Source organism: Sparus aurata, chromosome 17, assembly GCF_900880675.1.
Source record: "Sparus aurata chromosome 17, fSpaAur1.1, whole genome shotgun sequence".
Lineage (NCBI taxonomy): Eukaryota > Metazoa > Chordata > Actinopteri > Spariformes > Sparidae > Sparus > Sparus aurata.
In genome coordinates, this window is record NC_044203.1 from 29,986,220 (window position 1) to 30,007,513 (window position 21,294).

General features: G+C 42.2%; 2 protein-coding genes across 2 annotated transcripts in view; both read left to right on the top strand.

Moving 5' to 3' along the window:
- The window catches only part of LOC115568091 (uncharacterized), a 276,579-nt gene that overhangs the window by 175,055 nt on the left and 80,230 nt on the right, over window positions 1-21,294 (top strand). The gene's annotated exons all lie outside the window — the stretch shown is intronic.
- Window positions 8,688-21,023, top strand: LOC115568100 (apoptosis-associated speck-like protein containing a CARD). Its single transcript, XM_030395180.1, has 5 exons — window positions 8,688-8,843; window positions 18,690-18,737; window positions 19,490-19,537; window positions 20,209-20,477; window positions 20,561-21,023. The coding sequence occupies exons 2-5, from the start codon at window positions 18,728-18,730 to the stop codon at window positions 20,669-20,671; spliced, it is 438 nt and encodes a 145-aa protein (XP_030251040.1). The 5' UTR covers window positions 8,688-8,843; window positions 18,690-18,727; the 3' UTR covers window positions 20,672-21,023.

Genomic DNA, 21,294 nt, shown 5'->3' on the forward strand with positions numbered 1-21,294 from the left:
GTTGCTTTAATTAATTTATTACCAAAAATAATGAAACATGGTGTGTACAATGAATTACTAATGTACAAAACATATATTATATCAAATGTTTATTATTTATATGGCATAGTATAATCAACATGGAACAGAGTGCTGCAAAAAATAAATTTAAAGTACATAGCCTTTTGCACAAACTGTGTCATAGAGCTCTGGTTGCAGTTGGAGGTGGTTGTGGTGGTGTACTGTAGAGGCTGCAGCAGCAGCAACAGTTGCAGCAGACAAACTGACACTTTCATTAGCAGTAGGTTCACTTGCTTGTCTTTTTTCTTCCAACTGCCCTGATGGATGTACAATTCTAATGCGCCTGTGCAGGTTATTTGTAGAGCCTGCTCCATATGAGATTGTAACCTTCAATACTCTCACACTCACACTTACTGCGTTTCTTGCCGTCACTCACCTTTCCAGTGTGTTGTCTCTGCAATATACCTATTTTTTTACAAACTTGTATATCTGTTTGCATTTCTTTCTTAACATTAGGATGAAATACCTTTAACCTAGTACATGATCTCTTCTGAATACTAGAACGAGGGGTTTTCATCGTTCTTCTAAAATGAAAGGGCAACTAAAACTAATCCATTTTTTCTCAATGATTATGATTTTTTTTCACCCTGTCACATTTTTAAAAAACAAGGAAAATGTACTGTATATTCCACTAGATGTAGATTTAACACATATCTTCATCTACTGGATAAAAGCTGCACTGTGTGAAGTGAGAGTGATGTGACATACTCACTCTCTGCATCAGTGAAGGCCGATGTTTCTCTGCAGGGGAGGAAAGACTTATTAGTTATTAATTCAACTTCAGGCTTAATGAACATTTATGATTCAAAAGATTTAAAGGATTTAATTACACAGTGGCAGTGACATAAGATTTAGTTTCTTAAATAATTCCGAAAGTGTTAATTGGATCTGGATACACAGTATCTGTTGCAAAAGGTACAGACTTAGAATATATGACAAAAAGTGTTCCAGCTGATGTACTTTCCTATTTTCCATCCATCCATCCATTTTCTTCCGCTTATCCGGGGCCGGGTCGCGGGGGCAGCTGCCTGAGCAGGGACACCCAGACTTCCCTCTCCCCGGATACTGCCTCCAGCTCTTCCGGGAGGACCCCAAGGCGTTCCCAGGCCAGCTGAGTGACATAGTCACACCAGCGTGTCCTGGGTCTTCCTCGGGGTCTCCTCCCGGAGGGACATGCCAGGAACACCTCCCGAGGGAGGCGTCCCGGGGGCATCCGAAACAGATGCCCGAGCCACCTCAGCTGGCTCCTCTCGATGTGGAGGAGCAGCGGCTCTACTCTGAGCTCCTCCTGGGTGACAGAGCTCTTCACCCTATCTCTAAGGGAGCGCCCTGCCACCCTGCGGAGGAAACTCATTTCGGCCGCTTGTATCCAGGATCTTATTCTTTCGGTCATGACCCAGAGTTCATGGCCATAGGTGAGGGTCGGAACGTAGATTGACTGGTAAATCGAGAGCTTCGCCTTTCGGCTCAGCTCTCTCTTCACCACGACAGACCGATACAAAGACCGCATTACTGCGGCCGCTGCACCGATCCGTCTGTCAATCTCACGCTCCGTCCTTCCCTCACTCGTGAACAAGACCCCAAGATACTTAAACTCCTCCACTTGAGGCAGGAACTCTCCTCCCACCTGGAGGGAGCAGGCCACCTTTTTCCGGTCGAGAACCATGGCCTCGGATTTGGAGGTGCTGATTCTCATCCCAGCCGCTTCGCACTCGGCTGCAAACCGCCCCAGGGCATGCTGGAGGTCCCGGCTCGAAGGAGCCAACAAGACCACGTCATCCGCGAAAAGCAGAGACGAGATCCATTGGCTCCCGAACCAGATCCCCTCCGGCCCGTGGCTGCGCCTAGAAATTCTGTCCATAAAAGTAATGAACAGAACCGGTGACAAAGGGCAGCCCTGCCGGAGTCCAACATGCACTGGGAACAGGTCTGACTTACTGCCGGCAATGCGAACCAGGCTCCTGCTCCGGCAGTACAGGGACCGCACGGCCCTTAACAGAGGGCCCCCGACCCCGTACTCCCGGAGCACCCCCCACAGTATGCCACGAGGGACACGGTCGAATGCCTTCTCCAAGTCCACAAAACACATGTGGACTGGTTGGGCAAACTCCCATGAACCCTCGAGCACCCTGCGGAGGGTATAGAGCTGGTCCAGTGTTCCACGGCCAGGACGAAAACCGCATTGTTCCTCCTGGATCCGAGGTTCGACTATCGGCCGAATTCTCCTCTCCAGTACCCTGGAATAGACTTTACCGGGGAGGCTGAGGAGTGTGATCCCCCGATAGTTGGAGCACACCCTCCGGTCCCCCTTTTTAAATAGGGGGACCACCACCCCGGTCTGCCAGTCCAGAGGCACTGTCCCCGACTGCCACGCGATGCTGTAGAGACGTGTCAGCCAAGACAGCCCCACAACATCCAGAGACTTGAGGTACTCAGGGCGGATCTCATCCACCCCCGGTGCTTTGCCACCGAGGAGCTTACGGACTACCTCAGTGACTTCGGCTTGGGTGATGGATGGGTCAACCTCTGAGTCCCCAGCCTCTGCTTCCTCAATGGAAGGCGTGTCAGTGGGATTGAGGAGATCCTCGAAGTATTCCTTCCACCGCCCGACGATGTCCCCAGTCGAGGTCAACAGCTCCCCACCTCCACTGTAAACAGTGTTGGTGGAGGACTGTTTCCCCCTCCTGAGGCGCCGGATGGTTTGCCAGAATTTCTTCGAGGCCGACCGGTAGTCCTTCTCCATGGCCTCCCCGAACTCTTCCCAGACCCGAGTTTTTGCTTCCGAGACTGCCCGTGCTGCCGCACGCTTGGCCTGCCGGTACCCGTCAGCTGCCTCAGGAGTCCCCCGGGCCAGCCAGGCCCGGTAGGACTCCTTCTTCAGCTTGACGGCAACCCTTACTTCCGGGGTCCACCACCGGGTTCGGGGATTGCCGCCGCGACAGGCACCGGAGACCTTACGGCCACAGCTCCGGACAGCCGCGTCAACAATGGAGGTGGAGAACATGGTCCATTCGGACTCTATGTCCCCAGCCTCCCTCGGGATCTGGTCAAAGCTCTCCCGGAGGTGGGAGTTAAAGATCTCCCTGGCAGAGGGTTCTGCCAAACGTTCCCAGCAGACCCTCACGATACGTTTGGGCCTGCCAGGTCTGTCCAGCTTCCTCCCCCGCCAGCGGATCCAACTCACCACCAGGTGGTGATCAGTTGACAGCTCAGCCCCTCTCTTCACCCGAGTGTCCAAGACATACGGCCGGAGGTCAGATGACACGACCACAAAGTCGATCATTGATCTCCGGCCTAGGGTGTCCTGGTGCCACGTGCACATATGGACACCCTTATGCTTGAACATGGTGTTCGTTATGGACAAACTGTGACTAGCACAGAAGTCCAGTAACAAAACACCACTCGGGTTCAGATCGGGGAGGCCGTTCCTCCCAATCACACCCCTCCAGGTAACACTGTCATCGCCCACGTGGGCGTTGAAGTCCCCCAGGAGAACGACGGAGTCCCCGGTTGGAGCACTCTCCAGTACCCCTCCCAGGGACTCCAAGAAGGCCGGGTACTCTGCACCGCTGTTCGGCCCATAAGCCGAGACAACTTTCCTATTTTTACATAATAAAATGCTTTACCTTCGGTGTCAATACAACTCTGCACCAGATCGGTCCTGTTCATATTCTTTAAGACATGTTTGGTCAACTCCAAACACTCCTGGCTGTACGTCTCCACCATCAGCTCCACGATGTCCTGTGTCTTTGTCACTTTGAGTTGCTCCCTTGAGAAGAGTGGGAAACCTTTCTCCAGTTCAATGAGTGACTTGAATGCTTCAAGCTCCTCAGCGCTCAAATCATTCAACATTTCACAAAGCTTCTTCTTAGTGGACATTGTTTCTGCCTGGAAAATTAAAAGGACATGACATCATATATGTACAGGACAGGATGCCAGAGGTACTGACATTTAGCTCTTCTTATTCTTATCCCTGCGATTACACACTGTGATTATATACTTAAAACTTTAGATAATATCTGTGTGAGGACCAGCGCACCTCCACTTTACTTACTGACAGTCTTCATCAGCAGAGATTGCTTTCACACTCATTATGGGCTTTTTTTCCTTTATTATATAACTTCTCATTAAACTTACCCTTATACATTATTTGCTGTGTAAACCAGATGATCTTGACTGGTACCATATGTGTGAAAACTCACAGTCGGTCACAAATATAATTCCAAATCATGTATCAGTATTGATAATAAGTGCTCATGTAAACATTTTACCAAAATGCCCCCATTTCGATCAATCTTGATTATCAGCTAAAGTTAGAATGATTTTAATATCATCATTCTCAGAGTGGTTGTAATTAATCCTTGTGGTAAACTGAAGAATTAAAATGCAACAATGTCTGATTATTAGTGAAGAAATTTGCCCGTAATGAGTAGAAAAAAAAAATGTATTAGAAGATAAAGTATAAAGATAATCATAGTAATCGTAGTCTACTTCGCCACTTAGGTCAGAGATCACCAGTACTTAACATTTGTAATTGTCTCTGAATGAGCCATTCTGTGGGAAATCAAGTCTATATACACACACGCATATATGTTGATATTTTTTATTTTATTATTAAAAATACATTTAAAAAATACAAATACTTTACCTTTTCTACGTGTTGGACAGTCGTATGCCTGAATGTACCTCTCACTTATCCGATTGTCTCAGATCCAGAACTCCTCCTGCTCCTGTGGAAAATACTCAAATTATCTACTTTTCTTTACAAACTTTCTTTCACCAAGAAGTGAAAAATGTTCCAATCACATTTAAGTTGATGTTTCAGTCCCATATTAGCTTTTTTCAACCAGAATCATTACGCTGGCAGGTCCATTATGGGACTTCTCTTCTGTTTCACTCGCACAGTCACACTCATACTCACAGTTCGGCCGATACTTCTTTATTCTCTCGATTCCAGATTGATCCCGATTTCTATTCCCTGCATCAGAAATAACATGTCTATTGAATGCAGAATATTAGGCATCTTCTCAAGAGCTGGAGTGGATCCATATAATTCCTCATACATTACAGTCAGTCACAGTGCCTTAAACTTTTGTGACTGCTCAAATTATGTAGATGGACGAGCCTTCAAAATTCAGGTTTCCAGTTTTTTATAAGTAAGACAGACCCAAGTTCAAAAGCGTCTTGGCCTAAAAAATTATTTATTCTGATTTCAAGAACCAGACATTTACATATGGTCTCAACCTAAGGAGTAGGTTGAGACCATATGCTATATGCAGCTTCAGGGATGATTTACAGAGTTTAAATACAAAGCGTCTGCTGACTATAACATGGTTTGTTTGGTTATCTGTGCTGGACATTTGTGCAGCCAAGTGCAAATGAGATTAGCATTTTCACCACAACTGTGTTACCTGCTTAAAGGTGTGCTTTACACCAATGACAGGCTTGGCTTGATCCCCACAAAAAATCAGAAGTGCAAAAATGCTGAAGGATTTCCAGGATTCGGACTACAGTCTTCATCACTCTATTAGCCGTAAAGGAATTGCTTAACATATCTTGCTATATGAACAATTTAAATGATACTTTCTGCAAAACCCACATCATTCAATATGTCGCAGTCTATTAATCAGTTTCAAACAGAATGCCTTTATGATGTAAACTTATTACTTCTACTTCCTCAGTGGTGTAGTTTGCTAACACATTCGCTCAACGGTCAAGTTAGATGTGTAATGGTGCGTTCCATTGTACTCGGAATTCGGATAAAGTATTACCTTCGACACAGAAAAGTGCATTGGAATCTCTATCCAAATCGGAATTTGCGGAGTTCGCCGACATTAACACAGATGACATTACATGAGTATTGCAGCACACATAATGAAGGATGACTTTTTACACCTTTATCATTTTACACCTCATATAGTATTTGTGAAACACTCAGTAACGGTTTGGATCCTACTCGTCCTCTCTTGTTCCCCCTCAACTGATAAATCAGCTGCTGTAGTTGCTTGTGAAGTTCGCTGACCTGCCACTCAAACAGCCGCCTGTAGCGAGGGTCCACGTTTTTCAGAACAAATGCACTGGATCACTTTTAGATTGGAAGTCGGGCACAATTAGAACCAGAAATTCCGACTTCTGACTTGCACATGGGAACGCACCATAACTGTTGGTTAACAAGGCAGAGTTCGATAACTACACCAGTGAAGAGAACTACAAAAGAGGAAGTGAAAAAGATTGAAGCAAACTTTGATTTATTACCGTTTTAAAAGCAAGATGTAGCTTCTATTGTTAAAGTCTAAATTCGTCCATTTGTTTTCAGTAGCGTTAATCGTGAGGCAGCGCTGGTGACCGTACGTATTTTCATACGGGAGCGTCTCTGTCTCATTCCTCTTCCGTCAGTCTGTCTCAGTAACGTTAAAGATTTGACAGTTTAAAATCCAGACACATTTCCACCTTTGGCTTGTTCAGCCCCCACAAGCCGAGGAGAAACGACTCTCCTTGAGTCCTCCTCCTTTCTTAAGTGTTGTTCAGTTGACAGTCAGTTACCACCCTCTTTACGTACCTGACTATGTACACACCCACCCCGTCTTCCTCTCCTCTCTCACAGCGGGTCACCTCCTTCGGGACAGCCCCCCTTGTTTGCTTAGACCCCATCCTCTCCTCCCGTAGACCAGCTCCAGCACGCTCGTTTTCAGTTGCCCTCCGCGGTCAAGTCAGCTTGTCATTCGCGATTGCGTAGTCGAATGTGCCGCAGCTGTTATTCCAATGCGCAATTCATGTAACACTTACGGTAACAACAACGCAGCCTCCTGTGAGAAGATGCTTCAGAGCGCAGTCTCAAAGTGACCACGACGATCATCAACTCCAAGCATCAATTACAATGTAAATACAGGTTGTAACTTTGTAAGTCTGCAAATACAGAACAGAAAGTGTGATATGTTTATTAATATATCTGACTTTAGTCTGAGTAACTTAAAAAACACGAAGTCTGCAAAGACATATTTAACGTTATTGTATTTCTGATTTTGATTCTGCACCTATAAAATTGTCTTTGCACCTCTTTAATTCGTACATGGTGTTTTTTTTAATATATATTCGTTCATCATTTGTTGCTTTTATGTAGAATAAACTGTTCTTGTCATCCAACAAGACATTTTGAAAATCAGCGCTCTGTCTACGTCACCAAAAGCTCCACTGTGATTCTCTGCAAAGCTGGTACAGCCTGAAAAATGTGTTCTTATAATGAAAAAGTGCAGGGTTTTTTTATATTGGACTTGAAGGTGTTTGAGGACTGAAAACTATATTTAATTCAGCATAACTGAAGAGTTAATAAACTGAAAAAAAGAAAGAAGAAAGCATTGTGGGTGCCTTTTATGATGTAATATGCAGTTTAAAACTAATTAAAGTACATGTTTCATGCAAAGTAAAGTATAAAACATATCAGGGCTTACATTTATTAACACTATACAAACTGTTCAGTTGTTTGGTTTGAGGAGTAAAGAGGGGAGTGACCTGACTCTGATCTGAACAACACTTGTGACTGGAGGAGGATAACGGAGAGTACTTCCTCAGGGTGCTGAACGAGCTGGAGGTAGAAGATGTGTCTGGATTTTAACCCTTATGTTGTGTTCCGGTAAAATCTGTCCGATTTAAAAGTTTTATCTCTGAAAAATGTACTTAACTTGATCAGACTGACCTAAGAGTCCATGACTTTGTCCACAAAGAGGATTTCAACACACAAAATGAATAGTATTTATTTGCATACAATTTTGTGTATTTTATTCAACTTTTGTACACTCTTGGTGTTCCCGGTCAAAAATGACCAGTCATTAGAAATGAATGGGGGAGACTACAATTAGTGTAAAAAAAAAAAAAATGATCTCAGGTACATCCTCATTTGTCATATGGACACACACACACATGCACACAGTTCATTGGGTGGCAGCACCATGGCACGTCAATATACCATAAGTGAGGCTATTGATTACATATGTGATCCCCACACTGGTGAGGAGGAGAGAGGCCAGGAAACTGACAGTGAGGATGGATTATAGGAGGATGCTGAGGCTGCTGTCACATTCAGGTCAAAGAATGGGAACTTATCCTGGTCTTCATCCCCACCTCAGACCCACCTAACCCTTTGACTGGGAACACGACTAGTGTTACTTTATGTGACTGTATACAAAAATTTAATGGTTTCAAAACAAATGTCCTTGGTAACTTTGACCCTAAGTAGTCTGTGATAAACAATATACTATGTTTCATCTGATTATTTTTTATAGTCAAAATAATCCAGAAATGATGCTTTTTAGAACTCGAATTCAAGATGTATACGCTCAGATCAGTGAGGTATACAGGCCATAAATAACAAATAGAAGGTCAAAATGTGTAATGTTCACAAGAACTGAAGTTAATAAAAAGATCTAACACAACAAGTAGTGATAATATATGTATTATACAGTTTTTATGATGAGATTAAATGGACCGGTCATTTTTGACCGGGAACACAAAATTGTTTAAAATGAAACGAACACAACATGAGGGTTAAACTTGCTGTGTTTTAAAATCTTTAGAGATACTGAAACAGACACCGATATACAGACGGAGGAAGAGAGAGAGAGAGAGAGAGAGAGCGAGAGAGACGGCAGCTTGAAGACTTGTCGTTAACACCGGAGAGCAGAGCTGCTTCACGGTTACTGCTACTGTTTAAATAAAACGTTGAACGGTTTTCTTCAATTTAACTAAAGTGGACGAACTTCATCTCTAACTACTGAAGCTCCTATAAGGTAATAAGTCCTAACATTAACCTGATTTTTATTACTTTCACGTTTAGAGCTCCACTCTCTTCACAGCAGTCTGATACTATAAAGAGACATTTTAGAATTAGCCAACACTTTGCTAACGTTCTTAATTCCAACGGACGACGCTAGTTAACGGTTAGCTAGTTGTCTAAAGGGGTTTAACACGACGGTTGACAATTAACATGAAAATGGTGTGTGTGTGTGTGTGTGTGAGAGAGAGAGAGAGAGAGAGAGAGAGAGAGAGAGCGAGAGAGAGAGAGAAGCCGCTGCCTCATCAGAACTCCACCACACACATAGATGAGACGTGACAGTGGAGCGACTTGAACCTTTGTGAGTTATAAACCACTAGCATAACTTCCTTGTGGGGGCTAACAAGTCGCCTTCTACTTATTCTACGTGCTTAAATGTGTCATATTTCAGAAGAGTGTCCATCTGTGCTTGGTAAGCTAACTGCTTGTTAATGAGAGTTAAGAATAATGTGGCAGCTGTCTGTGTGGCTGTTTATCTTGCCACAAATTTCCAGCTTCTTCCAGATATTGAGTTTATTGCGACTTTGCTGTTGTAAACATTGCTGTTCCCACAGACAGTGACAGTTGTCATTTCTTGGTTTTGTCACATTTGTAGATGTGTAGCCTGTATTTCTAGTTTGCACTTGCCCTCCAATAAATAGCCTAATAATGAATCAGTGTTTTATTGCTTTTTAAATATTGCAGCTGAATTGCATGTCTTCCAAACCTCAGTATTATGATAATGTGAATAAAGTCATGTTGACAATAACTTGTTGACACAAAAGAAATGGCAATTGCATATCACTCACAGCTACACAGGATACACATCTAAGAAGTTAGCTTCATTTAAGTACTTTGTTTATCAATTTTACATTAATTAATCTAAATATTGTGTTGTTAAATTTTTTGGCGCGTGCCGTACTTACTGCCCTTTTCTCACTTTGAGCCCCTGCCCCTCTATAATCATGTGCACGTCCCTGACAAGCACAGATGGACACTCTTCTGAAATATGACTCATATTTAGGCACGTAGAATAAGAGGAAGACGACTTGTTAGCCCCCACAAGGAAGTTATGTAAGTGGATTTATAACTCACAAAGGTTCAAGTCGCTCCACTGTCACGTCTCGTCTACGTGCGTGGTGGAGTTCTGATGAAGCAGCGGCTTCTCTCTCTCTTTGTCTTCAAAATAAGAGCTTTACATTGCACCCAATTGGAGTTTAGAACTGCATGGGTTCTTAGCGGGGGGCTTTTAATTTGAAAGTAGCGACCGTTCGTAGAGAAAGAGAGAGAAAGCCACTTGAATTGAATTGAGAGCAGAGCCGCAGCAGACAGAGAAGCGGCTGTAGGCTCAACACACACAACATCATATTACGAAATGCGTACGGTAGATAACAGTGGTTGTACCGCCTTTTTTTGACATCCCTTTGCACAACAGGATTTTATTTATTCATTTAATAAACACACTAAAGGGCACTTTTAACCCTTATGTTGTGTTCCGGTCTAATCTGTCCGATTTAAAAGTTTTATCTCTGAAAAATGTATTTAATTTGATCAGACTGACCTAAGAGTCCATGACTTTGTCCACAAAGAGGATTTCAACACACAAAATAAATAGTATTTATTTGCATACAATTTTGTGTATTTTATTCAACTTTTGTACACTCTTGGTGTTCCCGGTCAAAAATGACCAGTCATTAGAAATGAATGGGGGAGACTACAATTAGTGTAAAGACTGATCTCAGATACATCCTCATTTCAGAACTCGAATTCAAGATGTATACGCTCAGATCAGTGAGGTATACAGGCCATAAATAACAAATAGAAGGTCAAAACTTGTAATGTTCACAAGAACTGAAGTTGATAAAAAGATCTAACACAACAAGTAGTGATAATATATGTATTATACAGTTTTTATGATGAGTTTAAATGGACCGGTCATTTTTGACCGGGAACACAAAATTGTTTAACATGAAACGAACACAACATGAGGGTTAAATAGGTAAAAAGGGCAGGGGCACAAGCACCCCTTGGTAGTGATGGGAACGGCAGTTCCTTTTACTGTACTGAATCTCTAGAATCCGTTCATTAAAATGGTTCGTTCAAAAGATTCGTTCACCGAATCGTTCAGTGCTCTCCAACTCCCTGAACTGATAAGCAGCCAAACGATCCGTCATTCAGTTCATGATTCAGCCCTGAGGTTCACGTTCACTTACTGAGGGACGGTGCGTTCACGGACTATAGTACACAATCTTTCGCGGGAGACGCAGCGCTGCTTTGAGTGGTATACATGCACTAAAATTATTACACGGTGAAAGTGTCCTCTGTGCACAGTAAAATCACTTAACATGATGCTACACGGATGTTAGCAACACAGCGCTAGTTTTAGCAGTACGGTTACTGAACGTAAATCAACCCCTCTGCCCACACACACACACACACACACACAAAACTACAACTAAGATGATCTGTAACTGTAGTTAAGTTAATTAACTGTTTGGTAAAGGCTATGGTGATTGAGTGTGTGAGGGAGAGAGATGGGTAACAATAAGTCAGTGGCGGTTCTAGACCAGTTTTAATAGGGGGGTCAGGTTGGGGCCGGCTTTTTTGTAAGGGGGCACATACAACCCGGAAAAAAGGACAAATCCCTCATTCAGACAAAGCAGTGTTTACAATTTCAGCAATTCTGATTGGGTAGTAAACTGCTGAGACACTTTATTTCTGCCTTTCCCTTCAGAACAAAATCATTGCAAGAAATCTGTCATAGTATTAGTAATGCAGACTCCCTGTCAGGGGGGCCACAGGGGGGTTCAGACTCAGAGTTACAGGGGCACTGGCCCCTGTTGGCCCTCCCTAGAACCGCCCCTGCAAGTACAGTAATATCATAGCTTACAAGAAGTATTACCTTTTTCTTCATCAGAGCAGTGACTCTGGCCTTTGTATGTAGCTGGGTCATGGGCTGATAATGGACCTGGTCCACATGCATCTCACTGGTTCCTTCTCCGGCTCTTTCTCTCTCCTCTCCTCCTGTCTCTGTCCCTTCAACCTCTTCACTCTCTCTCCTGTCTCATCCTCTGTTGAATTTTAAAATTGAAAAGTCTAAGTATACTACTGAATCATGACCTTATATTTTAATGCCATGTTTATTCACATTATTACTTATCTATCCAAACATCCAAATAATATTATTGATGGATAATTCATACTGTGACTGAACATGGCCTTAAAATATTCTGATTCATTGCATGTCCTTTCATTTTTTTAGCCTAGGCTACATTTGCAGTAGGTTACAGGTTAGCATCTCTATTGGCTATCTGTTGCATCTGTAGGCTAGTTCACTATTTTTCTCATTCTCTTAGCTTATTACAATTCTCACCTTTCCTCCTCCTTGCCTGATCATCCACTGCCTTTCTTGCTGCAACACATGCATGGATTAAAGCAAAAAATCTTTTGACTGAAATGTTTTTTCGAGCTGTAGCCAAGTCATATTCCCAATTTGTAATTTGTGAAACATGTTACAGGGCACGTTACTTGACATGTGCAAAAAAGATAAGATAAGATACAGCCTCACCCCACACTAGTGTCCGACAGATAGCGTTTTTTTGGCCCGATAATGATAGCCGTTATTAGAGGGGGTGCAATCACCGATAGCCGATATGCAACCGATATAGTGAGTTTTCGAGCTGGAATGAAAACAGGCCTTGGATTGTGCATAGATTTTGCACCAATATGATTATGCAATAGTACAGTCACAGTGACAGTAGTACAGACAGATGCTTTCTTAAACCAATGCCTTTATTCAAGACTTTTAACATTTAACAGACTTTTTTAAAATGACATTTAACATTTGAACTTGTTCAGTCAAGCTGAGAAAAAATGCAGATTGGCACACAAACAAAAATAAATTAAATAATGTAGCAGAACTTTCAATAAATCGATAAAAATAAATAAACAGACTGGCTGACTGGTCAGGTGGTCGGGAGGTTTCGTGGTGTAGAGTGGGGGAGGCACTTCACTGAAATGTGAGCCAGTGATGTTGATAGGTTTTCAATGTAGTGAGTTTTTGTGAGGAGGGAATTAAACGCCTGTCCCAAATAAACGCCTGGTCTGTTAAGTGATTGAAACAAATAAACGCCTGGCTATTATTTGGTATTTAACGGTAGTTCCCGCCTCATCAGCACGAGCTGAACAATAAAATCTAACTTAGCAAGAGAGGCGGGACTTAAGGCAGAACAGCCAATCATCAGCCGGTCAGTCCCAAAGCGGTGTCATGATTGAAGCAGCAACAGGAGAGGGAGGGGGAGAGAAGGCAGCTGCAGCGACTGCGGACTTAGGGCGGCCGGAGTGAAAGTGATTCCGGCCGCAATAAGGCGTTTGTGCAAAACTGCAGAAAAACTGCAGAAAAAGTGTGGGTGTTGAACCCTCTCACCGGGAAAAGTGGGGGTGTTAAAACACACACGTCCCCCACGGGTGTGACGTCCCTGGTTGAAATGAAATCAGCGGTGATGGGCTAGTTGTTTTGGTAGCGGCTAAATTAGCATGTCGCGATACTTTGTACAGGGGATCACGTCTGCGCCAAGTAGATGCGCAGAGGGTTGAAACAGCGCGTGTCCGGTCTGTGAACAACAAGGTTTCTTTTGTCAGTTACTGTGATTAAACATGAGTTGTTTAATGTTCACAATGTATTGTTTTTCATGGGAAAAATGAGGTGCGTCCCCAGGACTCATGGATAGTGACTTTAGTGCGTCCTTTCAGATTTTAATGCGTCAGGGACGCAGGACGCGTACCTAGCAGCATCACTGTGAGCTGAGCCAAAATCTCTGGCTGAGCTCAGTGCGCCCCACTGGACAAAATAAATCAGTACACCAGCGTGTGCTTTTGTCATTGTCACACTGTTTTTTTCTATCGGCGCAACATTTCACCGATACGATAGAACCCCCGATAGAAATCGGGCCGTTCTATCGGGCCCCGATATATCAGTGGCCGATAATCGGTCGGTCACTACCCCACACCATGTCCTCTAATGCAGACATCAAGTTTAAATATTTGACCAACAGTGTTTTACAGAAGGATGATCTGAACAGCTGTTCTATTCTGTTTTTTGTCTTTTCAATGTCATTTTCAATCAATGAAATCAAACTGTGCCTTTTGTTTTTGCCAAGCTTCTCTCAAGTTTTACTCTTTCAAATAAGCAACCATCTAAACTTTTCAGTACTCTATTTTTCTACTTCTTCTCATCATCATTAATCATTATTATTATTTTTATTATTATCATAATTAGTATTATTATCATTAATATTTATTAATAATAATATTGTTAAAGTGAGCCACTAATCGTTTAACAGAAAAATACATCATACACACAGCAACTTTTGCAGCCTTGTCAGTGGCGAGTTATCACCTTTCTGTCATCACTAACATACTGTTAATAATCAAAGAAGCTCTGAGGCTTTACATATTCTATGTTATAATACAAGATTTCAGCATTGAGCTCTACAATCAGGCTACATTCATGATTTTGTACAGCCAAACTAACCAAAAACGTCTTGTTGATCAACATTATAAAGTTTCAGTAACCATGGTAACTGACGGTGCCAGAGGGGAGGGAGAGACGCTAAATGAAGCCGTTATTCAGTTATACAGTTGTTATTTCACACATGTAGCACACAACAGGAGACTCTCCGTGTCAGACGACGAGTTCTCACGTGATGACTAAACTTAACAACTAATTGATAACGTAGCTCCGATTCATTCAATTGCCATTCTAAAAAGCGACCGTGTTTACTTTCGGTATTAATGAAACGAAACTTAAGGAATTAACGACTCGAATCCCGCTTGAATCCCGAATCTCCTGAATCTTCATGCGTACTTGGGCCACTACAACCACTGTACTGCCACCTGCTGGGCCGGAGGGGAAACATGGGAGATTTAAGGGAAAATATGTAAACGGGAATACGGCGCAGCAGGGGTTGTAGCTGATTCCGTGGTCTGTCCAGGGACCATGGTCTCTGGCACGGACCAGTGGTCACTACCACTAGGGGCGCTAGAGACACTGGTCCTGACCAGCTCCTCGGTGATCTGCCCGGTGGTTTCTGTGGTCTGTGAAGCAGCTTTGGTATTTTCTCTTCTTTCTGGTTGTTTTGGCAGCACTGTTAGCTGGATAAATGTCAGAGATCATCATCCTTTGTCTATAAAATACACTATATCAGAAATATTATGATTATAATTGTTATTATCATTGATTATAAAGATCTGTGTGGTCAGGACCAGTTGCTCTGTGGCACAGACCAGTGGTCACAACCACTAGGGGCGCTAAAAACACTGGTCACGACCAGTGGCACAGTGGTCATGACCAGCTGCTCTGTGATCTGTTCTGTTGTTTGGACCAGTTGAGTGATCCGTGGAGTGTTTGTTTGTTTGTATTTATTTTTAATACAACTTTTCCGTTGTCTCACTGTGTTAGCAGAATAGCCTGAATGTGAGAAGCCATAATCGTTTGTCTATCCAATGTTAATCTTAATTGTTTTACTGGAACTCAAAAACATACTTATGCTAATATATATAGCTTCCCTCAAACCTTAAGTATGAATATGGCAGAATATAATAACCCTTTTGTGTATCTGTGGAAGGAACATTAGTATTCCTATTTAGGCTACATGCAGATAGATTTATAGATTTAATTATGTTAAATATTAGTTTCTAAATTGGCTAAAATCTTTGTCCTGTGTTTTATTATTATCATAATCATGATCAACTAATTAAAGGCAAAAGTACAAAATCATTCAATGATCAGGAATTTTCAAGTAAAAAGCCTCTGTATCGGTATCAGTAGTATGAAGATCTGTGTGGTCAGGACCAGCTGGTCTGCGGCAGGGACCAGTGGTCACTACCACTAGGGGCGCTAAAAACACTGGTCACGACCAGTGGCACAGTGGTCATGACCAGCTGCTCTGTGATCTATTCCGTTGTTTGGACCAGTTGAGTGATTTGTTGAGTGTTTGTTTGTTTGTATTTATTTTTAACACAACTTTTCCCTTTTCTCACTGTGTTAGCAGAATAGCCTGAATGTGAGAAGCCGTTTGTCTATCCAATGTTATTGATCACTATTAATAGAAATCATAATAACAATTATTAAATTGTTATTATTATTTCTATTAATAGTCTCTAGCGCCCCTAGTGGTAGTGACCACTGGTCTGTGCCAGAGACTATGGTCCCTGGACAGACCACGGAAACTCATACAACTACGACTGATAATAACAAAATTGTTATTATTAGTCGTAGTTGTATGAGTAGTACTTTCATTGTAGCTGTACTTGGGCCACTACAACCACTGTACTGCCACCTGCTGGGCCGGAGGGGAAACATGGGAGATTTAAGGGAAAATATGTAAACGGGAATACGGCGCAGCAGGGGTTGTAGCTGATTCCGTGGTCTGTCCAGGGACCATAGTCTCTGGCACGGACCAGTGGTCACTACCACTAGGGGCGCTAGAGACACTGGTCTGTCCTGTGGTCCTTGTCATCTGCCTGTTGTCTTACTGAGTGGTCTTTGGAGTAGTTATTGTACATTCAATACACCTTCCCTTTTCTCATTGTGTTGGCAACACTGTGCTGAATAAATGTAAAAATAAATAAATACAAATAATTATCATTTGTCTGTCAAATATTATTGATCTTTACTATTAATGGAAATCATTATAGAACAGAACAGAAATAAACTGACCACTGTGCCACTGGTCGTGACCAGTGTTTTTAGCGCCCCTAGTGGTAGTGACCACTGGTCCCTGCCACAGACCAGCTGGTCCTGACCACACAGATCTTTATAATCAATGATAATAACAATATTAATCATAATAATTCTGATATAGTGTAATTTATAGACAAAGGATAATGATCGCTGACATTTATCCAGCTAACAGTGCTGCTAAAACGACCAGAAAGAACAGAAAATACCAAAGCTGCTTCACAGACCACAGGGACCACAGGGCAGATGTGTTGTGTCCACTGGTCTGTGCCACAGAGCAACTGGTCGCGACCACTGAGGAGCTGGTCGTGACCAGTGTCTCTAGAGCCCCTAGTGGTAGTGACCACTGGTCCGTGCCAGAGACCATGGTCCCTGGACAGACCACGGAATCTGCTACAACCCCCTCTCATACGACGGGACAGATGATTAAAATAACGAAATTTCCCGGGGAAAACGGGAGGGTTGACAGGTATGCCTCTGCCCTGTGTGAGTGAACGTGAGTGACGGCGCGAACGTGATTCACGTCCGACCTGAATTACATTACCTGCTGAGAATCACGTCCGCGAACGTGAGTGACTTTTACTGTGCAGTAAAATCACTTAACATGATGCTACACAGATGTTAGCAACACAGCGCTAATTTTAGCAGTACGGTTACTGGACGTGAATCAACTCCTCTGCCCTGTGTGAGTGGGTGAGTGACACAGCGCCACTTTCAGCACAGTACGTGAACGAGAATCACGTCCTCAGCTTCAGTTCTCTGTATGCAGTAGGTTCACGAATCATGAACGAATCACAGCGCGAACGTGAATCACGTCCTCACAGTTCTCTGTGTGAGTCGCAGCAGTTCCACTTCTGGCCGGCATGCTCGCAGCTGAGCTCAACTTAACTGAGAAAGGAACGAATCAGTTCTTGAAGTGATTTCGTTCACTTCGTTCACTCAAAAGATTCGTTCCTTTGAACGACACATTCGCGAACGACACAACACTATCCCTTGGGCCTTATGTGTGCACGTGCCTGGTAACAGCTGTCCACCGGGACCCTTTCTTCTCATACAGGACACAATAATTAAATAATTCTTTGAGGGCTGCCGCGGTCTTCTCATAGTGAACAACAAGTGTCCCACTCTGATACGTGTGTCTGTTTGAGAGGCTCAGATAAATACGGCAGTCCGCTGTCTTTAGTCACAACAGCCTTTGAACAAACTGTGCAGCAGACCGTGGTTTGTTCGAGGTCCAACGCCACAAAACCAAGCTACTAACGAGACAGTGCCGTTTTAGGAACGAGCTCTTGGCTCGCTGCATGTTGTTGTGTTTGTTTCTCTGTGGAAAGTCAATGCGGGGGCTGACGGTGCACCACTATACTAAAAATTTCTGGGAAGAACCCTGATTAACTGGAAATTAAATGGCAACTACTAATCAGCAGAGTTTCCAAATATTCTCTGCTTTGATCTCCTCAATAATGAGGATGTGCTGCTTTTGTCTTTCAGGTCACATGAAATTAAATATTTAGAGTTTTTTTAAAAGTCACTTTTTTTTTTTGCCAGTGCCACTTTTCACAGTTTTCTGAGTTTTGTATCAACTGATCAATCAATAATCAGCAGATCAATCTTCAATGAAAATAATAATCACATGGAGCCCTTCTTTGATCACTTGTCCTATCTGACTTAAGAAACTGTGTGTTTATTTCAGGTTACAGTAGCTAAAAATTAAAAATGATAGTTCACTACACTACAACCAGCTGCTTTATACCTTTATGGTGGATCAAAGATGTGTATCATTATGTGCCATGTACTATTGTGTTCTGGTGCCTCAAAAATCTGTTTCTGATTTACACATTCATCTGTGCAAATTTAAATGTTTTTTGTTTTTTTTACCATTGGTAGTAAGTGAGCCTGACAATGTGTGGAGTGAACCTGTTTTAATTCATAACTTTTATCTTGCTTTCTTTGTCCTCTGATTGGTAAAGCAAGACAACATCTTGTTTTCTATTCTTATGTACAATATGAGATGACAGAGGTATACAAAAAGTTAAAGAGCAGTATATTATTCTAAAGTCAAAAGTTTTCTTAAATTCTTTGCAGCTGCTTGATCCTCAGTGGGAGTGACTGATGTAAATATAATGGCAGAAGGTAGGTGCACAGGTATTATATATATTCAGTCTTCTCACTAAATGTCTGTTACTCACTGAGCTCAGGTTGTCGACAACAAGCCAAATTTAAACAAAGAATCTGACTGTAAAAGTTATTTCCAAGTTCAGTCAGTCAAGTTTTTATCTCTGTTGGAGCAATTGGGTTATTTGTTTGTTATTGATAATGTTTGATTAGTATAGTTTTATTTTGATTCAATTCATGACATTATTTTCTATTACTAGTAACAAAAAATAATTTTGTTTAGCTTATTTAGTTTTTGTTTCTTTGTAAATTGGGTGGCACTGGGCACCAGAGATTATATGAATGCAGGTGGAGGACCAGAATGCCCATGGGTGGGCACATGTTTTTTTACCAGCGCAAGAGAAGCACGCAGGAAACAAAATTAGTTTGTTTTATTGTTTTGCTTGCTTGTTTTTGGGAAAATAAATCATGAAGAAGAAAATAAGAGCTTTGACTGGACATTATGACTTGCCTGCATACGATTCACCCCCATGGTGCCAAAGTGGTCCTTTTTGATTTTGATAAGTTTTAGTTAAATTGATTTTGGACAAACAGCCACTACAATCTCTAGTAGATTATCTACAGTAGAACAGAAGACTAGAGGAGAATACAACTTCATTTTAGATCACAGAAGGCTTTTGTTTGTTGCATGTATGAAAACAGAGTTCATAGTAGTTTTTAAAGACAGATCCATTGTAAAACTGTTTAAATTTTCCCTAATTTTGTTTCAGCTGCAGGACTCTCAACTGGAGGAGCTGGTTTAGATACCAAGCCAGATGGTAGGTGTACAGGTAGTATGACGTCTCTTCTGTTAATGCTTTGTACTCTGTCAGTCAGTTACTGATCAGACTGTCTAGAAATCCAAAATCTGACAATAAACTTGAGCTTGAACTTGAGTTTGTTCAAAAAAGAGTTTAGGTTCATGAAAGTAACAGTGGCTGCTGATAAATGCTGCATAGTGTTATTGAATTTGAACGAAGAGTTTGACTTTTTAGACGATATGTTTGATTAATCTCTCACCTAGAGCTGTATTAGAAGACCGACACAGCTCGGATGTCCATCATAATGTGCCTGTTATGTTTGTTTTAGTTAAGTATGTTTGTGAGTCAATTTACATTCTGGACAAATTTCAGACATTACATTGTGTGTGTGTGTGTGTGTGTGTGTGTGTGTGTGTTGGTGTGTAAAATAGCCTGTTTATAAATAATAGATGTTATAGCAATTCATCATGTATTTTTGTATGTTTGGGAACTTCTTTAATGAATGCAACACAGACACAATGAGACTAAATCATGTTTACAAAATGTTTTTAAAAATTTTCAGTTCTCACTTTGATATAGAAAGTAGAAGTTAGATAGCCTCTTGTAATGAAACCAGTATACTAAGCGGCTTCCTGTTCTCTTCAAATTCAATCAGTCATTGCAGATTAATTTTTACCTTTTTTCTTTAGATGAACACTTTGTGGATAAACATCAGTCTGAGCTGATCAAGAGAGTGAGCAACGTTGAACCCATTTTGGATGAGCTCCTCCACCAAAATGTCATCCAACAAGAGAGTTATGATGAGATCAAGACTCTGTCCACTGCTGAGGAGAAGATGAGGGAGCTCATCAGTGGGCCACTGAAATCCAGTGGAGTTCAAGGAAAAGATATCTTCTATGAAATCCTGATTGAAAATCAGCCACTACTGATACAAGACCTCAAGAGAATGGATGCTGAAGTGAGTAAATCTTAGTTATATAAATCATTCTGATGGCAGTGTGGATAGTTTAGATTGTAGTTCTCATGTAATCACTGTTTTAGGCTCAAATGGTGAATACACCTGAAGGCAGGTCGACTAGTGATCAGAAGGTCGCTGGTTCGAATCCAGGCTCCCCTGGGGCGGAGCTGAGCAGCATGTCGAATTATCCTTGATCAAGATACTGAACTCCAAATTGCTCCTGATGTGCAGTTGGCACCTTGTGTGGCAGCCTCTGCCATCCGAAAGGGCCCTGTGATGAGCTGCCTTTGCTCAAAGAGACAGCTGGGATTGGCTCCAGTAATCCCTGCAACCCCTTGAAAAAGGGGATAAAGCGGTTACATCCCCGCACCCTTCACGGATAAGCGACTGATAACGAGATGAGATTATGTAAATTTTATGCTGCACAGTATATTGTTTCAGCATCAACCTCACAATGTGTGCAATAGTTACACAACAGTTATTGAACTCAAACACTTCCTGCTACAGCTTTTTTGTGTCTTGATAATAAAGAAAAACTCACATAGATCTAAGTTTCCACAAAATAACCTACAAGAGAAGTCTGCCTGATAGAGCATCATTTACTCTGATTGAAGGGTTCTTGGATACGCAGAGTTTGTTGCTTGTGATTGACATGTGGGCTTTAAGTTGGCAATGTTTTTCGGTCAGTGGAGGAGAGATAAGGCAGGTTTCCTCTGCATCAGATTGTGTTGTAGGCATGGGCCAGTATAGGGCTGGGCGATATGGCCTCAAATCAATATCACGATATCACCTCGATAATGATAAATGAACGATAAGT

What these genes read in the sequence shown, in the direction of transcription:
- LOC115568100 (XM_030395180.1), top strand. An exon ending in TTTAGATACCAAGCCAGATG is followed by an intron (nt 19,538 to 20,208) that starts GTAGGTGTACAG and finishes TTTTTTCTTTAG; the next exon opens with ATGAACACTTTGTGGATAAA. An exon ending in TCAAGAGAATGGATGCTGAA is followed by an intron (nt 20,478 to 20,560) that starts GTGAGTAAATCT and finishes TCACTGTTTTAG; the next exon opens with GCTCAAATGGTGAATACACC.